Source organism: Thermobia domestica, chromosome 17 (genome assembly GCF_964235325.1).
Source record: "Thermobia domestica chromosome 17, izTheDome1.hap1.1, whole genome shotgun sequence".
Taxonomy (NCBI): Eukaryota; Metazoa; Arthropoda; class Insecta; order Zygentoma; family Lepismatidae; genus Thermobia; species Thermobia domestica.
The window spans coordinates 110,673,446-110,691,501 of NC_137470.1; the positions used below are offsets into that span (position 1 = coordinate 110,673,446).

General features: G+C 34.8%; 1 protein-coding gene across 1 annotated transcript in view; it reads right to left on the reverse strand.

Moving 5' to 3' along the window:
* The window catches only part of LOC145674288 (uncharacterized), a 228,508-nt gene that overhangs the window by 15,847 nt on the left and 194,605 nt on the right, over positions 1–18,056 (reverse strand). The window contains exon 11 of the mRNA XM_081744142.1: positions 11,623–12,051. Within this exon, the coding sequence (XP_081600268.1) occupies positions 11,623–12,051 (429 nt within the window). The remainder of the gene's footprint in view (positions 1–11,622; positions 12,052–18,056) is intronic.

Sequence of the window (18,056 nt, forward strand, 5' to 3'; positions counted from 1 at the left end):
CTTACAACGCTATGTAAGTGCAGCGTGGAAGAAAAACGACACTAGTGATGCTAAATGATAAGAAAGACTGTAATTATCTCTCCAGGCGCTTACTCACGCCTGCATGTGTTTCAGTGATACGGGTTTGAGGGCAACTATGTGCCAGAAGTGAATTGATGGTGATCCGATGTTTGCTTTTTTACTTCCCACACTCTTTGCGTAGTGTTTAAGGGGTCCCGTGTTCGATTTCTGGTGAAGACACACGTGAGTCGGATTCCTCGTTACAAGGTAGGGTCGGTCCTTAGAACGCCATCATCTCATCCCATACGAGTCACCATGCACTTTCCTTGCTCAGGGACCTCCATATTATCACCATCGCTCATAACACATCGCTACACAACGGGTTTATTAATAGTAGTACAAATCAATGCCACGCGTCGCACGGGGGCATAATTACGGCCTTTCTTTCATTGAATATCAATACCATTTGTCTTCCATACCACACTCACCGTACTTAACACTGAACAGAAACACAATAACTTCTGCAGGCGAGATTTGACACTAATCTTTTTCTGGAATTTTGGAGGAAGCTTGCATTTTAGGGATCACAAGAAAGACTAACATTTAACTTCGTTTTTGTAAGATATCGAAGAATTTTAAAGAGACGCTTCAGTTCAGAAGTCCCCTTCCCCGTAAATCCGCCACTGACCACGGGGTATTAATAACATTAGTAATCAATGCCACGAGACCCACAGGAGGGGTAATTACAGCCTTTCTTATCATTTAGCATCACTAGTGTCGTTTTTCTTCCACGCTGCACTTACTTGGTGTTGTACAGCGCCACAATCACCTGCGGTGGCGAAATTTTAAACTAAGTCTACATCAATCGCTTCTGCATGTTCCCAAATGTACTCCTACCAAGTTTGGTAGCATTCTGTCAAGTGGTTACGTCTCCAGATTGCTCTGAACAGCGATACTTATTTTATGATAACCTGGTAGGTTAATTCTCAATAATTATAATTTCTGACTCACAACAATGGTCACTGACTTTCCAATTAACAATGTGCTAATTTTAACTCAAGTATTGTTAAATGAAAAAATCAATTGGCATTGTTGCAAGTCTCAAATTAATTAAGCCCAAACAATGGTACACTGGAGTCGATTTTGAGTTTAACGTCCCTTTCAGCAGCGAGGCTAAATGAGCCTATGATATTTGCTAATGAGTCATGACGAGAGAACAGATAGAATGAAGGAAGTAGGAGACCCCCCCCCCAAAAAAAATACAGAACGATGTCCACCACAAAACTCACACGCTTTCATAACCTTAGGAATCCTTTTTAGTAGAACTGATCGCTTTATCACTGAGTTGCCTTCTTCTCTTTAATATTATACACAAATGTAACATACAAATCGACGGATTAGTATCAAAGGAGATTTTTTTTTTTTTTTTTGTGTGTGTGTGCTAGAATACGAGACGTATTCATCGTTTACAATCAGGGTTGGCAAAACCATGGTTTTTATTGAAAAAATAAAAAAAAGTTTTTTTTTTGTTTAAACCCTTTTTTTTTCTTTGTTTAAATAATTTGCTCCTCGTATTTATATCACATATGGACAGAGATATGTTTGTTCCACCTTGGTGTTATGAAACAACCGGGTTATGCTGAAAGCGCAATCCAAACCGCTTCTCGGGTTACATCCGAGAGAAATTGTCCTCCATTTGAAACTCGAAACTGGGACTAATTGGCTACGAATACGATACGTCTGCCGACTCACTTACGAAGGACTTCTGATAAAAATACGTTGTACTGATCTTTACATTCTTGTCAATATAATTGTCAAGTCATTTCAGAAGGACAAAAAGATAAGCAGTTACACATATAAAACCATTATACAGAATTACATATGGACAATTTCAAAATACTGCAGAGTACGGAATAACTAATTTAGTCCAAGTTAAAGATGTATAACGACTTAACTTTCATATCAGTAAAAGTAAATAAAGATAAGAATTATTTTGAGTTCACTTTGGCTCTGACCCATTTATACATAAATAGATACGAAAGATACTTTTCATTTCAATAAATGCCTCTCGTGGAGTTTGGATGACCCCCCCCCCCAAAATAACAGTATTTCGGTGTATTTTATTAATAGTAAACATTATTAAAACGAAACAATATTTAGAATTTTTCATTGATTGCAATTGCATAACAATAATAACAAACTATAAAAAAATCACAAAAGAAACAGTCATAAACTTATATATAAAAAAGTTGCTTTTGTAGTATACTCTGAGTAATGAATGGGAAATTTAGGTCTGAATACAATACGAATAATATACGGTAGTGAAACTGATAACCAACAAATGTGTGTTCATCAAGATTTTACGAATACACACTTTTACGAACATTTTTTGTTTTTTTCGTTTAAACCAGACAACCATGGTTACAACAATCCAGTGTACATTCTTATACAAATACGGAAAACATCCACTTGGTCACCAAAGAAGTTTGAATTAGTAACGTCAGATTAGTAATACAGATTGTGTAAACTGTATACAGTGGGGGACCACTTACTTTACAGAAAACCGGGAAAATACTATTGAACAAAGCGGATTATCGTTTGGATGTGTGCTGTGTGACCAACGGCTCACACATTGAACATCTGTAGGATGTACACTCATGTCCAAAATGATTGTCGCATGTCTATAACTGCCTTCTTGTAAGATTATAATTTATAATGATTTTGCAGGGTACTTTTAATACTGATACTATGTGCATAATCGGGACATATTTATTTGTGGTAAATAAATTGTGGTAAATTTCATAGGAAAAGAATTATAAACACGAAAATCAGAATGAGTAAAACAAAATGTTGCTAAATTGACAAGAAAGTTTTATTTTCGTTTTATTTCTCTTATTTACTGCTCTTTTGACATGAAATTTGCCACATACGTGTCTCTGCCGATTACATACATACTAACATTATAAGAAATATCGGGCGAATTCGTTGTCAAATTATATTCCTACAACAACATATTTATAGACATGCGACAATAATTTTGGACATGAGTATATCTCAAACTTGATGAATGTATGTATATTTTCATATATCAGCCATCTTTGTAGATGTTATATTCTAAATACACAGTGTTTTGTAACTGATGAAATTTAATCTAACCCTGTATCAACAGAGATGAAAAAGACGAATATTTCGTCAACGTTCTTTGGATTTGAAGCTTATTTTTATTGTTTTGTTCGAATTCACCGCATCACTTCAGCATTGCCGATATAGAAGATAGGCTTAAAGGTCAATGCAGTATCTAAACCACAGTGGCCTCGAAAGGAAACGAACCCTGAACCTTTACATCACTAAGCAACGGGGAACTAAATTTTTAACATAATGTACGGCAGGTGTTGCAACGTAAGCTGGATCTATTGCTTTTTCCTAAATTCCTGTATCAGAATGGTCTCGAAAGCTATTCCATACTTCAACACGAAGTAAAGTTTAAAGAATGTGTTTACAATAAAATTTGACATCCACATTATTCTCAAACACAATAACGAGACGAACACACACAAATAAATGTAACTTTGAGAACATACTACACATGCGCTCTTTCCACCTCGATTAAGAAGCATTTGGGAACACGTAGGAAAAAATAAATGAAATCTTTAACGTTCCCTTCAAGCCTAACGGAGACCGATCACTAAGGAGAGTAAATAATTATGAAAGAATTGGTGAAATCGGAATGTGGGAGGAAATGGGGAAAATTCCAAGAAACCAATAAACACGAACATCACAAGTTCATTTATTCTGAGATCGAACCACGGACCTTTCGCACCAGAGGTATGCGTTCTACCATTGAACTAGTGTGCCCCCATTTGTGAATACGTGTTACAAAGACAGCGACGTTTCAATAATAATAATAATAATGATAATGATAATAATAATAATAATAATAATAATAATAATAATAATAATAATGATGATGATGATGATGATGATGATGATGATGATGATGATGATGATGATGATGATGATGATGATGATGATGATGATGATGATGATGATGATGATGATGATGATGATGATGATGATGATGATGATGATGATGATGATGATGATGATGATGATGATGATGATGATGATGATGATGATGATGATGATGATGATGATGATGATGATGATGATGATGATGATGATGATGATGATGATGATGATGATGATGATGATGATGATGATGATGATGATGATGATGATGATGATGATGATGATGATGATGATGATGATGATGATGATGATGATGATGATGATGATGATGATGATGATGATGATGATGATGATGATGATGATGATGATGATGATGATGATGATGATGATGATGATGATGATGATGATGATGATGATGATAATATTATTATTATTATTATTAATTTTACAGAAACCTTTCACCTGTAAATATTACCACGGCGTTATGATTAGCCCCTCTCTCGGTGATGCTAATAACGCTCTGATGAAGATTACATTTTAATGCTTAAATCTATTTTAAGGTAGTCGCTGAGCAAAAACAATACGTTTATAGTAAAAACTATTAACATGTAATAGTTTCAGCAACTATCCACTTTAGCTTTATCAGACAGTATGAATACACAGGTAGGGACAGATTATATGAGACAGCTAAACAATCCTTGAATGCTTGACTTGAATAAGAAGAAGTCTTAAGACTGGAAGGAGAAAAAGAGGAAATCAAATTCTGGTGAGAGATAGAGAGTATGGGTGAAGAGACAGAAGTAATCAAAACAATGCTGAAAAAGATTGGAGATATTTCCACGTACAGAAAAGGAAGCAAGAGATTAGTGGAGGTAATACAGGTGAAGCGAAGAAAGAGTGGAGAAGAGGAGGAAAGAATGATGGAGAAAGAATGAGTAATACAGTGTGTCTGTAAAGTTGCGCAACCCAAAGTTTGATTGCGTATATCTTTTGATCTAAGAACGATAAAGACCTGAGACTTGAAACAAATGTAAGCATGTTCTATGTAGATATTTTCGAGATCATGACCAATGCTGGAACTTGTAACGCTTTTGTGTAGTAATGAAAGAAATTACCGTAAGTGTAAAATAAAAAATGTGCAAAATGAAGAAAATCAATATTCAGTTGCAGAAAACTGATTTCCTGAGGGTGAATTCCTGTGTGTGTATATATACAGTACGCATCCACATTTATCCATTGCTGCAAACATGTGAGAAAGTTGATGCAGTGTTGCCATATAAAACATCTATTTAATGCAAATCCGTAAAATGTTTTTTTTTTTTACAAAAACGCGGTCCCTTGCAACACTGTTGTCGTAAAATTACTGCAACAGGTGTGTTTAGGTTAATTAATGACAAGCAATGAGAATTTGTGCATAATGTATAACATGATTTTTTATTCCAAAATTTGCGATATCGTATATTTATTTATTTATTTATTTATATTTTGATTAATTGTAAATTCCATTTTCGCACATGTAAGTTGAATAGTTACAAGGTTTACCATTCTGACGTCATACCGAAACATAGTTCCGCCATTGGATATAAATTTTCTTAATTTCAGACCAATGTAGAATTTTGCCAGGTAACTAAAACCTTCCCTCACCCGCTCTCACTAGCCCATAGTCACTTTCAGATCCGGTTATATCTGGATTTCACCAATTTCTATTTGCTTTGTAATTTCCGCGGCTGAAAGACTCCGCCCTGATTGATGGAATCCTCCTATCCCTGTCGTTTTCGGCGCAATGTTATCATTCTTACCGTGGACGCTTCTGGAAGCACAACCTGTAAAATTGACTACCACATTTCTGTTGAAAGGAACTGAAATTTTAAGGAAATCAAGGTAAAATCCAATTTAATTTCATAGTTAAACACTGAAGACGGCGTAGGAGCCCAAAAAATCTGCAATTTTTATTAAAGAAACAATAATTCAGTGAAATATCGGATTTCGGTTTACAGGACGCCATGCTGCTGCCAAGCTAGAACAAACAGAATGGAAGTGTGATTTTACTTTCCTTTTCTTTCAAACCATCGAATTCAGTTAGGGGTTAGGTAAAATACGATCTGGTTTTGTACATTTTCGTTCGTGTATATAGTAAATGTGATTTTTTTCTTTATTCAGTAATTGTCTGTACATAGTACGTTTCATAGCTGTAATATTATCATAATGACAGCTTAATGTAACTAAAAGGGCTTCTATTCATTTTTCGAATTGAACCATTTCTAGCGGGGGAATGGGTTAGATAATATTCGTGATTAGGGCCTTCTCCGCTCTCAGGGGAAAGATCCCTCAATAAACCTTGTTAAGATGCCCCCAGGGCATCAAACTCCAGTAAACATGTTTTAAATAATTGGCCAGGTCAATTGGACCTACGGTTACCCTTCTCATTTTGTCCCCCTAAAGTTCAATAGAGCCAACTTTATATATCGACAAGGGAGTAATGTGTTTGAAGTATAATATATTAGGTACTTGCCTTTAATATTCATATAATAAATGGTGCTTGTTTAGTTAGTAGTTTTATGTGTAGTACTTATAGTGTTGTACGTAGTTAGTAGTTCTGTGTGAGTGCGTGATTTTACTGTGAGGACAGTGTATTTACCATGCGTTAATTTAATACCATTTGTCTAACTCGAAGTACACCAAACAAGAGTAAATATTAGAGTTCTGATTAATAAGTGTAAGGGTATATTTTAGTACACGGTAAACTATTTCTCGACTGCAGCGCCGTCGTGTTCGTTTTCGGTAATCATTTGGTTGTTGACATTACGCCATTGCATGAGTTAGCGATCTAGGTTGTTTGATTTTGGCCCCTTATTATCAAATTACATCCCGTAGACATGGTTTTCGGTTCATGTGAGTATACATTTCGATGAAATAGCATGAGATCTTGTAGTATTGAAAATTACAGCTCGTTACCTCAATTAGAAACCTAAATATCCGCCGAAATCAAGAATGCATATTTTCTTAATAGAAGTAAGCCTACATGATGTTACTGTTTGTTTCGAAATTACAATATTAAACTCTAATTTCCCGTTGCTATAGAAAGATTTCATTGTTACTTTGGTATTATCGTTAAATCAGAAAAAATATAATCTTTGATAATTTAACATTCAATGAATGCATTTATAAATAATTTTTTTATTGCAAGTAAATATAATTGGGTGCTTCGGAACAAAGAGCCCGTGGTTCGATGTAGCAATTTAAGCGTGACGGATTGTGACAATTATAGATTTATTAGTGCATAATGTAATATGTGTATGGCCTGCGTGTAAATATATGTAATAGGGTGTCCGTAAAATATTACTTCTCGTGGAAATGAGTAAATAATGAATAAATGTAAATAATACGATATAGTAATAATATAGTAATACGATATAGTAATAATACGATTATGATATAAAATGAATGAGATGATAGGACACCTGTACTTAAATGGATAGGCCCAGTGTATATTATATATTGAGAATCTGTTTACTGAAAATCTCTCGCGTTTTGACTCCTACACCGATACATTCATTCAGCCGAGCATGCTCTCATATTAACAGCCCCGGTTCTTAAGAATTTCATCAGATAGGGTAGCATCATGTAGGAATTACCTTTGAAGGTTTACGGAAATGATAATTAAGAAAAATAACTGCTATATCCTGGGATCATCGGAAAGTACAGGTTTGGTCAGTTGTACCTTTAACGTTCGTTGACTCTCCGAGATTTTTTTTCTACGTTGCTTACATTATTTACCGTACAGTGTTCATATAGTTAATAGATCGGATGGGGCTATCCAATTAAATCAGCCACTACTAAATTAATATCTAGGTTCATTGCGTACCCGGATGTCGACCCCTGGTCTTCTTAAGTATTTTCGTTTCTTTTCTTAGTTTAATTAGATGATGATGGAAATTAATCGACATCCCAGACCTTGGCCTGTCTGCGCAGGGTAGCCATCGGTGATGTTTGGTCACTGAAATCACCGATCCAAAATTCAGTTTGTTTTTATTTTTTTATTTTGGCAAATTACTAGTTAGGGATATCTTAGCTATTATTTACTCTAGTTTCATTACTATTCTGGACTTCCTTAGTTTTCTGAAAGGTCGGATGATTTTTTTTCCTGAAATTCCAAATTGGGCGTCTGCACCAACCTTCCGGTATGGCCAGGGTCTCCAAGAACTCAACCGGATACAGTGAGGAGGAGAATCTCCTTAAAGCTTTCGCCTTTTTGAAAAATCCCTTGTGGGCACGGGCTCGTTGTGGGCTTGGAGATAACTTTCGAGACTACGTATTTAAGTAAGTCACCCTCTTTCGGCATATGTGAACATTTTTGGCTGTGAGTTGTTATATATTTAAATTTGATCACTCGTCTGTGTAGTGAGTAGTACCTCAATCTTCCTCCTTTCGTTGGCGCCACTTTCTCTATCTTGTCTCTTTCTTCCTTCTTACTTCAAGATTTTTTGAACCTCCCCCCCCCCGGTTCTGAAACTCATGAAAGCATACAATGTTCATATCACTTATTTTGATCGTATGTACTAACTGAGACATCGAGGGATACAATTCGTGGAGGTATTTCCGGTATTTCAGAACAACTTAGGACCGTTTTTCACGATACTCAACCCACCATGGGAGGGACTGGCGAGAGGGTACACTACGATTTCAGATGCCCAGAAGCTTGATTATTGTTCATCGATCATACAAACTATACCAATTGATTACTGACTTCTTGTTTCTTCCTATTGATTGGTTATATGGTGTGTATGTATTAGTAGTTTGGGCCCACTAATTTCAAATAATCTTGATTTTTTTTCTTTCTCCGTATATACATTTATATATATATATGTTTATATAGTTTGAAAAGTTAAGTGCCTGTTCTATTTGTTGTATTTCCACTTCTTGTGTCAACTTATTAAATAATATCAAACATTTCTCTATACGCGGATTTTGGTAAATTGAATTATTACCGATTATCGGGTTTATATATATATATGTCAATGTTGCAACTTTATTAAAAGAAAAATAATTTTTGTTAGTCAGGGTTTTTTGTTTTGTTTTGAGCCAAGAAAATGTGAATACTTATTGAATATGAAAAGGTTATGTAGAAAATTTAGAAAATTAAGTGTCGACGAAATACTAAGATTGATATTAGAGTAAAATTTATTATATTGAGTAATATGAATATATATACGAGTGAATATGTATGTAAAGGGCTCGGTATCTACCCTGGTCGTTTTAGGTTGCCATAGATTTTCGACACCCGATATTGACCAACTATATGTGATTGTAGAGTTTTACCGCGTAACTTGTAATAAATAACACCTTATGGATTTGCTATTAATGTGCGTAACTATTAAATTTTTTAATACTATGTTAAATTTTGCATGTAGATAGAACAAGTAACAGGTCGTAAAAAAAACCCTAATACGTATCTAAAGTTATTTTGCGAAACTATAGCGAAATCAGTGAATTATGAAACAGTGTGCCCCAAATCCTTCCCTATGACTGGAACATAACTATTTGTCCTTCGCCAGTTCAGTGATTCGAAACTCTTGTCTCCACGATCTAGACCAGGAATAAAATTCAGTTATCTGAATTTGAACTAAATGTGGTTAATAATTTTGTAATGTAAATACAGGACGTAGGATAGGTCCAGAGACCTAGCTGCATTGAAATATCGTATAATGGAAATATGTTCCCACTGTTTGGGACTAGATTCAATATTTTAAATCTTAAGAAATTTTGAATTTTCATACCAAGTGCGTTAAGTGACGAAATGGAAAATATATATAACGTGACGCAACTATTTTTGTCTGTAGTTAAGACAAACGACTAACTACTCTCATGGACGCCAACCATAGTGTATAAAGAGAGTTGATAAAGGAGTTATTATGGACGTGAGAAAAGGACTCATAAAATTGTCGAAATTTCCCCTCGTGGGACAGAGACTCAATAAAAATGCTACCAAAGTTCTTTTATTTTCTTTTCAAATGATATATTTTTTCTTCTTTTCACATTGATATGTATTCGTTCATACTGAGTCTTAAATATGTTCAATGTTGACCTTTGTTTTTTCTCTTCTTCTTTCGTTTTGTCGACTTTTTACTAACGTAATCCAACTTCTAATGTATCTACAAAGAGAAATGTGTTATTCGATATTGTTGAAAAGTAACAAATTTCTGTGCATGCCTATGAACCATATTATTACTATTATTATTTTCTTTTGATGTATCGAAATTTTTTCCTGTTCTGTCAAATTACGTTTTCTTGGAATGTAATAAATGTCTATAGAAATGTAGTTAAGTTAGTTGAATTCAACTAAAGGCAACCTGAAGTATACACTGTCCTGTATGAATGTGAGTGTGAGTGAAATGTAGGTTTAGTACTAAGTGCACCAATTCTTTCGACATATATGTGTGACTTACTGTAATAGCCGGAACGAACGATCATCATGGGAGAACGTCGAAAGTAAAAATCTTCGACAAACACGTGTGTTTCTTTGATTTTTTTTTTTTTGTTCTTCTCTTTGGTCAATTCTAACATGCCGTTAACTTCATCATTTATACTTTAAGTACTGGATACTAGTCAAGAACTTTCGGAAATATTGAATAAACTGTTAAATTAAACTTTCCTCATCTTATTACTTTCCCTCTTTCCCTCTCCTCCTATCCCATCTTCCTTTTCTTTTCTTTACTTCTTCTTCTATTTTTAATAAAACTGAAAAGAGGGTCGTGACTGGGAATTCTATATATAATAAACACGGTCATGTTTTTATTTTATTTTATTTTATTTTATTTTTCTTCAGAAGTCCGATATGAAAGTTTTCTCATTTTGGTTGAACCTTGTATGTTCGAAATTAAGAAATGGATAATATATTCATATATAATTAGACGTAAGCCGATAGCTTCATGAATATCCCCACCAGGGGTGGAGGGTTCCCACTCACGATTTATTCCATGCATCTCATTTGCACGATACAGGGCTACCCCCTCTTTTGTTACGGAGCGAGCGGAGCTTTGTTTCCTTCTTTTTTCTTGTGTCTTTTTTTCTTTTTCTTTTTCCCTTTTCAATATTATTTATTTAGTGTTTATATTTAAGAGTTTTTTGTAAATTAGCTATGTATGTATATGGTGTCAACAGGGGAGGTACAATTTTGTTTCTGTTTTATATTCTGGTTTTGTAATTGAAGGGGATTGGTTGTAGTAGGTTATGGTAGCCAATCAGCATTCACAAATTGTTTCCCTCTTTCTTCTATTTTAAATCTCTCACTACCTGTGTATTCGTAATGTCTGATGAAGCCAAGTGGATAGTTGGCGAAACTGTTACACGTTAATAGTTTTATAATAAATATATTGTTTTCCTCTGCAAGTAGTTTAAATCTAATTTAAGTCCATAAAAAGCAAAGCTCGGACAATGGAAAATGTTACATTTTAGTGTTGTTAAAACTATTCGTTTCCCATATTCGAACAATTATTAGCTATCTGAATAACGAATTTTGTTCAAATATTCCCGAAGAATCCATTATTGGAATTTTAGCAGCACTATTACATTAACGACACAAATTTCCACCTGATTTTGAACTGTCAATTTATTTCTTATTGTTCTACATTTATAATGTATGTTTCTACATACCTCAAGAACCCTCATTGGCCAAGTCTTTGGACGTGGACTCGTTTCTGTCGTAGATTTTACCTCGCCTGTTCGTTTGGCTCTTTGCCCGACGCTTGTTGGTCTTTGATTCTCCTTTTGCTGTGATCTGGATGACATTAGAGGAGCAGCTCTTCTTCGTTGTACAGGTGTTTCAGTTTCAGTCTCAGCCGCCGGTGCCACATTTTCTTCACCTGTGCCCGACTCAGCTTTAGTGGCAGAAGACATAGAGTTCTTCAGCGATGAGCCAGCAGACCGAAGTCCTTGAGATTTACTTCTTTGGACCATAGCAAGTTTCACCTGCCTCAGATCAACGTTGGCTGAAACGGCTCGCGATGAATAGCTGTGTCCTAATCCACGGGGTGTAGTACAATACACAGTACTGGAAGACTGGCCTTTCGCTCTTCCAGAGCGCTGGAAATAAAATATCGTACATGACACATGACATACAAAAAAATCTACATAATAAAAAGGTGCCGTCTATTTTAAATAATATACTAATACAAAGGTACCGTTTATTTTGCTTGTTACATAAGCCATACTGACACACAGAGTTCTAAAGGGTAATGTATCTGTGTATAATAACTGGTAGATGCTATGGGATACATAACTCGAATATGAAGTCTTACTTGTACAACGCATTTTTGTACTTCAATTTGACAATTTCAGTAATTGCTGATACTTTCATCGACGACATTTAAAAGTTGCTGAACTAGAAACATACCTTAAGGTCCCTCCATTATTGTTGAACCCTTCGGAATGAAAAGTAGATAGCCTCACTGCTAAAAGCTATGACTTTTTTTCTTCTTGTAAATCCTACATTGCATAATTAATAGGATTATCACAAATTCAATTGTTTTAATCCTTTCTGAGAGTGAAAATGGAGTGAAATTCCAGACAACTGTTAATCATTTTCAATAATTTGAAACTGAAAATCAACTTCTTAGAAAATGTATGAAGCACAATTTAAATGCAATTCCCCGAACTTAAATTGTTGTCTGTCCTGTGTTTGAAAATTGGAATGAATTTCAAGGGAACTGTAATCTTTCTGCTTCTGTCTTTGTTAGTTGTAGAATTAATATACAGAAATATGTGAAGGATACCCAGTTAACGTTATTGGGTAAGGGTACTCAATAAATCCTCCGGTGGGAAAACTAAATACTCTCTAAACGTATCGGAACAACAAGATAGTCCCGTCTTCAATAGTAAGGTAACAAGGATAAAAATGGATGAGAGAAATATGGTATAGGAAAAGGAATACACACTACCAAATAAACGTAACGTAAGAGATAGTTGGTAAAAAACCACGAGCAGAGCCTGGTGCGAAAGAATGAGCTGAGTTGAAGGAAGCGTGATGTCGATGTTACGCCACTATTGCCAGATCTAAAACATACATCAAAGGTAGGTAAATAGATTTTGTCAATGTTGCCAAAATCCAGATTTAAAGCCAGTTTATATTTATGAATAAAGAATGATTCTTTAATCTCATTTTTTTTAACCTATCACATTAACCTGTTTTATATTGTGTGTATGTTGTTTTAAGTGAATCGACAAACCCGACATGCCCACTTCTTGAGAGTTTTTTTTATTCTTTAATTCGGGTGTTAAGATTACGTTTTGTTTGGCTTATATATGGGAAGTCACATTCACATTAAGCAAGATAAATACCTGACCTATTTAGTGGATCAACAAAATAACTTTAAAGCTGGTAATATGTTTCCCTGAACTTTCTGCGGGATGCTGGAAGCAGGTATGTTATGCTTTGCAAGAATACGTTGAATTTTTGTCGATAATTGTGGAAAGTAAGGAATTCCTATCCAAGTTGTTGCTTCTTTGGGGATAACTGTTTCAGGGGCTTGATTAAACCACTTTTGTAAGGTACGCAATTTATACCTTTTTTTTTAAATTTAGTTTTCCCAAGGGGGCATTTATTGGTAAGTAAGCAATTTTTTGTTAATTTGAATCATCCTTTCATGCGGCTACATAATTTTAATTGTTTATGTATGTATGTGCTTATTAAATCAAAACCAGTGACATAATTTTAATGAAACCTTCATCAATGTTTTTACCGGCATCTCGGAATTATGACTGATTTGTATTTTCATCTTTTGTCAAATCTATGTGGTTAGCATAGGCGTCTTTGGCGTGGGGGACCCGGGTTCAATTCCCGGCGCGAGCTCATGTGGTGTGAATCCCACGTTAATTTGTAGGTCCACGTCTCTCATAGCCTCGCTGCTGAACGGGACACTACATTGAAAATCAAAATCAAATCGAGTTCTTTCTCAATTGTGAGGTTATAATAGGACCTACAGTTTACGATTGGATTTGAACTACCGTTGTGCGTTCGATGCTCTTCCACCGGGAATGGAACCCGGGACCTCGTACACTAAAAACACCTGTTCTAGTCACTAGTCTAGAAAAAACAGCGAACCTCAGGATGGATATGGGCACAATCATCGTGCTTAAGACTTCATGGAACGAATTAATCAATCAATCACTCAGTCACATATATAGACAAACAATATTTGTGGTCAAGATGTATTTAAAATAATTTCTTTTACATCTGTTGGATGTAAAAAGTAGAAATTGGTTATTGCGCTAAAAGTGTTGTACGAAATTAACACATACTCTACTGGTAGATGTGAACAGATTAAGAGAGAACAATTAAATGAGAGAAACAATTGGTTTTATGCAGATTAATTACCAATACTGTATTAGGAATGACCACAGCTGGACCCTATCCGGGTCTCATGCTTAGCTGATTATCGTACATTTTTTTTCTACCGTAGCTTGATTTCCACCTTTTTTTTTTTTTTTTTTTTTTAATATGTGATGATACTAAGGACAGCCAGACACTATCACGTGCGAAGTACACGGTGCTGCCGCGCATAGATCCATCATGAGTGCGTAGACTTTTAACTGCTATATCATCACTATATGTAAATGAAGAAATGAGTAGTACGAATACAGTATATACCATGCCTTCCATAACACCGTGTAAAATATTTGTTGACTTATAAAAAATGCTATTTCCTTTTACAAATTTAATTAAACATGTTTAATAAGCATGTTTATTATTATTATTGTTATTATTATTATTATCCATGGTATCTCCAAAGTGTACCAACTCTGAGTGTAATTACAGGTGTTAGACTCATATTCTACATACCTGTGCTGCCTTCCAGATTTTATATATTTAAATTAAATAAAAATTTAATATAATCATTGCTGACAACTAGACTGCAAATTTGTAGTAATATAAAGAAAATTTGGTAATGTAGTGGGTTAACATCGAGGGGAAAAGAAGAAAACATGAGCATCGGAAATATTAGGAAGGACATTTGCTTTGTATTCGATATTTGGGCTCTGGAAGGGAGAATTCTTTATAGAGGGAACCGGAAGGTCACGAAAAACACTTACATTTATAAATGTCCTTATATAGTTCGATTTATTGTTTCGCTGCAAGTGATTGTAAACCAATACTTGCTTTGATGTCGGCTTTTGGGTCGACAAAAGTCAAATCGTAGCTAATAATTAATTCACTGGACTCTGTTGACAGTAACTTGAAAACAACCAGAGCCACTGTAGAAAATACATCAAGATTTTATTCATGTAATACGAACAAAAATTTTCGAACACAGTTTGTTACCGTTGGTGAGTGCAATTGCGTTTTGCTATGTGAAAAAAAGTAATTTGGACGTACTTTACAAAAGATAAGACTGGTAAATCTGCCGCATGTTTTTACTATAAAACGAACTATAAATCCATTGGAAGGAGGGTTGTTTTGTTTAAAACAAATTTTCTATACGTTTTAAACATTTTGTTTTAAACGCGTGTATTTTTTAAGACTTGTTTTAAACATATGTTTATTTTTATTTTATTTTATTTTTGTAAAAAATCTGCCAGAGAAAGAAAATTATCAAAAAGTGCTCCCCCTTCAGAAGACTATTTTCTTCCCATGTGAATGTTTTGATTTCTCGTGGCTACAGCAGGTCAATGTGGTGATCTACAATTTATTTTCTCTCTTTTTCCCTTATTTTTAACGTATATTGTATTGTTTAAATGCTTCTTGCGAAAAAGTGTCGTAGTCGAAGGTTGGACTACTTGTAGAACTGATATTAAAAAAATAAATAAAATAATTATCATGGAAGCAAACTTTTGTGTTGTACTCAGAAAACAAACAAAAGGCTGCTTGCTAAATTGCGATTCTAAAATTAAAATATCGCAGTCATTCGTTGATGCAGTACATGTTGGTTCTCAGTCTCCGTACAACTTGGAATCGTTTAACATTACTTTTACAGCAAGAAAAAAGGACATCATTTGAAGCAAATTTATTAAAGTAACTCATACTCCATCAAATAAGAAAACGACCATACGAGCTCGCTGCAAAACGTGTAAGAAACAAATCGTTGGTTTAGTTCAAAGAATGAAGAATCATTATGAAAAATGCAATGCCGTGAAAAAACTAAAAACTCAAACAGATGATAGAAGTGTTGATCTGAAAATTGCTTCTGATAATTCTAACGTCAGTGATGTGGTTGATAATACAACTGTTAACTTCAGGCAAAAGTTAAATTTATATCATCAATTTCTTTTTCATTACATTATGAAAATTTTTACTTCGTCCCTCTTCCCTACCTCGGTTCTAAATCTTCTTAAGAACTTTGCACCCTGGCATAGCTTGTATGAAGAGACCAGATGAGAAAGAGCAAGGTATGGCAGTCACCCACGTTACTACCCATGAAGGCGTGATACTTATTGTCATATCATTGCCGAACGTCAGTGAGGCTCCTGGGACGACTTGATCTACATTTGTTCATCTGGTTGTATGTATGCACCACGCTACAGGGTGCAATTTTTTTTGTCTTTTAACATTAAATTTTGAGGATAGGGGCAGGAGACGTCGGAATTTGCTGTATAGATTTTGACTGCGATCCCACGTAAAATTTCAAAATTAGTGGCTCGGATCCCACTTTAAACTAAAAGCTCTGTCTCATATAGCCTTGCTACTGATGCAAGACTGTAAGCAATCAAACTAAACAAACTAATTTTATGCGTTTCGAACAAACTTAAGTTGCGGGATAAATTTGGCTCCAACTCAGTTTTTATAAAATATTTTTAGATATGGGACGTTCAGAGCACAAGGGATCCAAGTCCATTTTCAGAAAGGTTCACTTTTGCTCAGCAAACGTAGTATCTTTGTAGCTAAGGGTACGAAATAAATGAAACAAAAACCACGTGAGAGGATGTAGTGTGGGGTAGAGTTTCATAGGACAACCGCTAGACAAGGGCGTTGATGGAATGGGGGAAGAGGACTAATTTCGAATGCCAAGCAAAGATGTCCGCCATGATGCTTGATAGCACCATCTGATGTGTCAGACCACTTCCAAGTTCCATCATTCTCCGTCAATCCGCTCTCAACACACAAGGATGGTGATGACTTTTGTTTCACCATGTATATTGATAGATTGTGTGAAATCTCTATAGTAGGTAGATTTTAAAATCTACCTAAAAACTTATTACAACCAAAAAGTACTTACGAGAGTCACTGGCAAGAGAATGTAACAAAAAAAAAAGGGGGTGGGGTGATATGAAATAAGTTGAGGATTGCTAATCTATACTGAAATATTCTGTACTCAACACAGTGTAATCTTAACGAGAATAAAATAAATGAAAAGATCGGTTGCAAGAGCAAAAAGGTCTTAATAAATTAGTTTTTACACGATTTTGAAACATGTTTAAAACAATTTAAACAGCTTTTTAATGTTTTAAACACATGTTTTGTTCTTTTCAAAAAAAAAAAAAAAAAAAAAAAAAATCCAACCCTGATTGGAAGTACTAGCAGTCTATGGAAACACCTTAGGGCTTTGAATCCAACATTAGCCGAGCTGCAATTTATTCTTACCGTTGAAGATGAAGTTCTACCTGTACTACGTACTGAGGAAACTACAGAAATGTGATGTTAATATCGTAATCATTGCTTATCGCGTCATCAGTGTTCGATGTGGAAATTCTGAATTTCCGGTACATATTGAACGGTGCTTTTCGACTATACCGTCTAAACATCAAAACAATTATATTCTTCTTCTTCTTCTTCTTCTTATTATTATTATTATTATTATTATTATTTACATTACACAAGGAACTTCCTCAAATTTACACTTGGAAAACTGAATAGTATTTTACACTTACGCAGGAATATCGCTTTTAGTCGTAAGAGTTTTGAACTTTGGTTACTTGAAACTAGCAAACGATGTCCTATACTCAATGGTTTGACATGCCAGCATGAATAATTCTTTAAATTTACTCCTGAGTACCTGAGATAGAGCTCCTAGGGGAAACACCTGGGCTCAGCACAAAGAAAGATGACAATTGAATACAAGAAAGCTGTATAGCAGTTTTCGAGAGAAAAATGATGA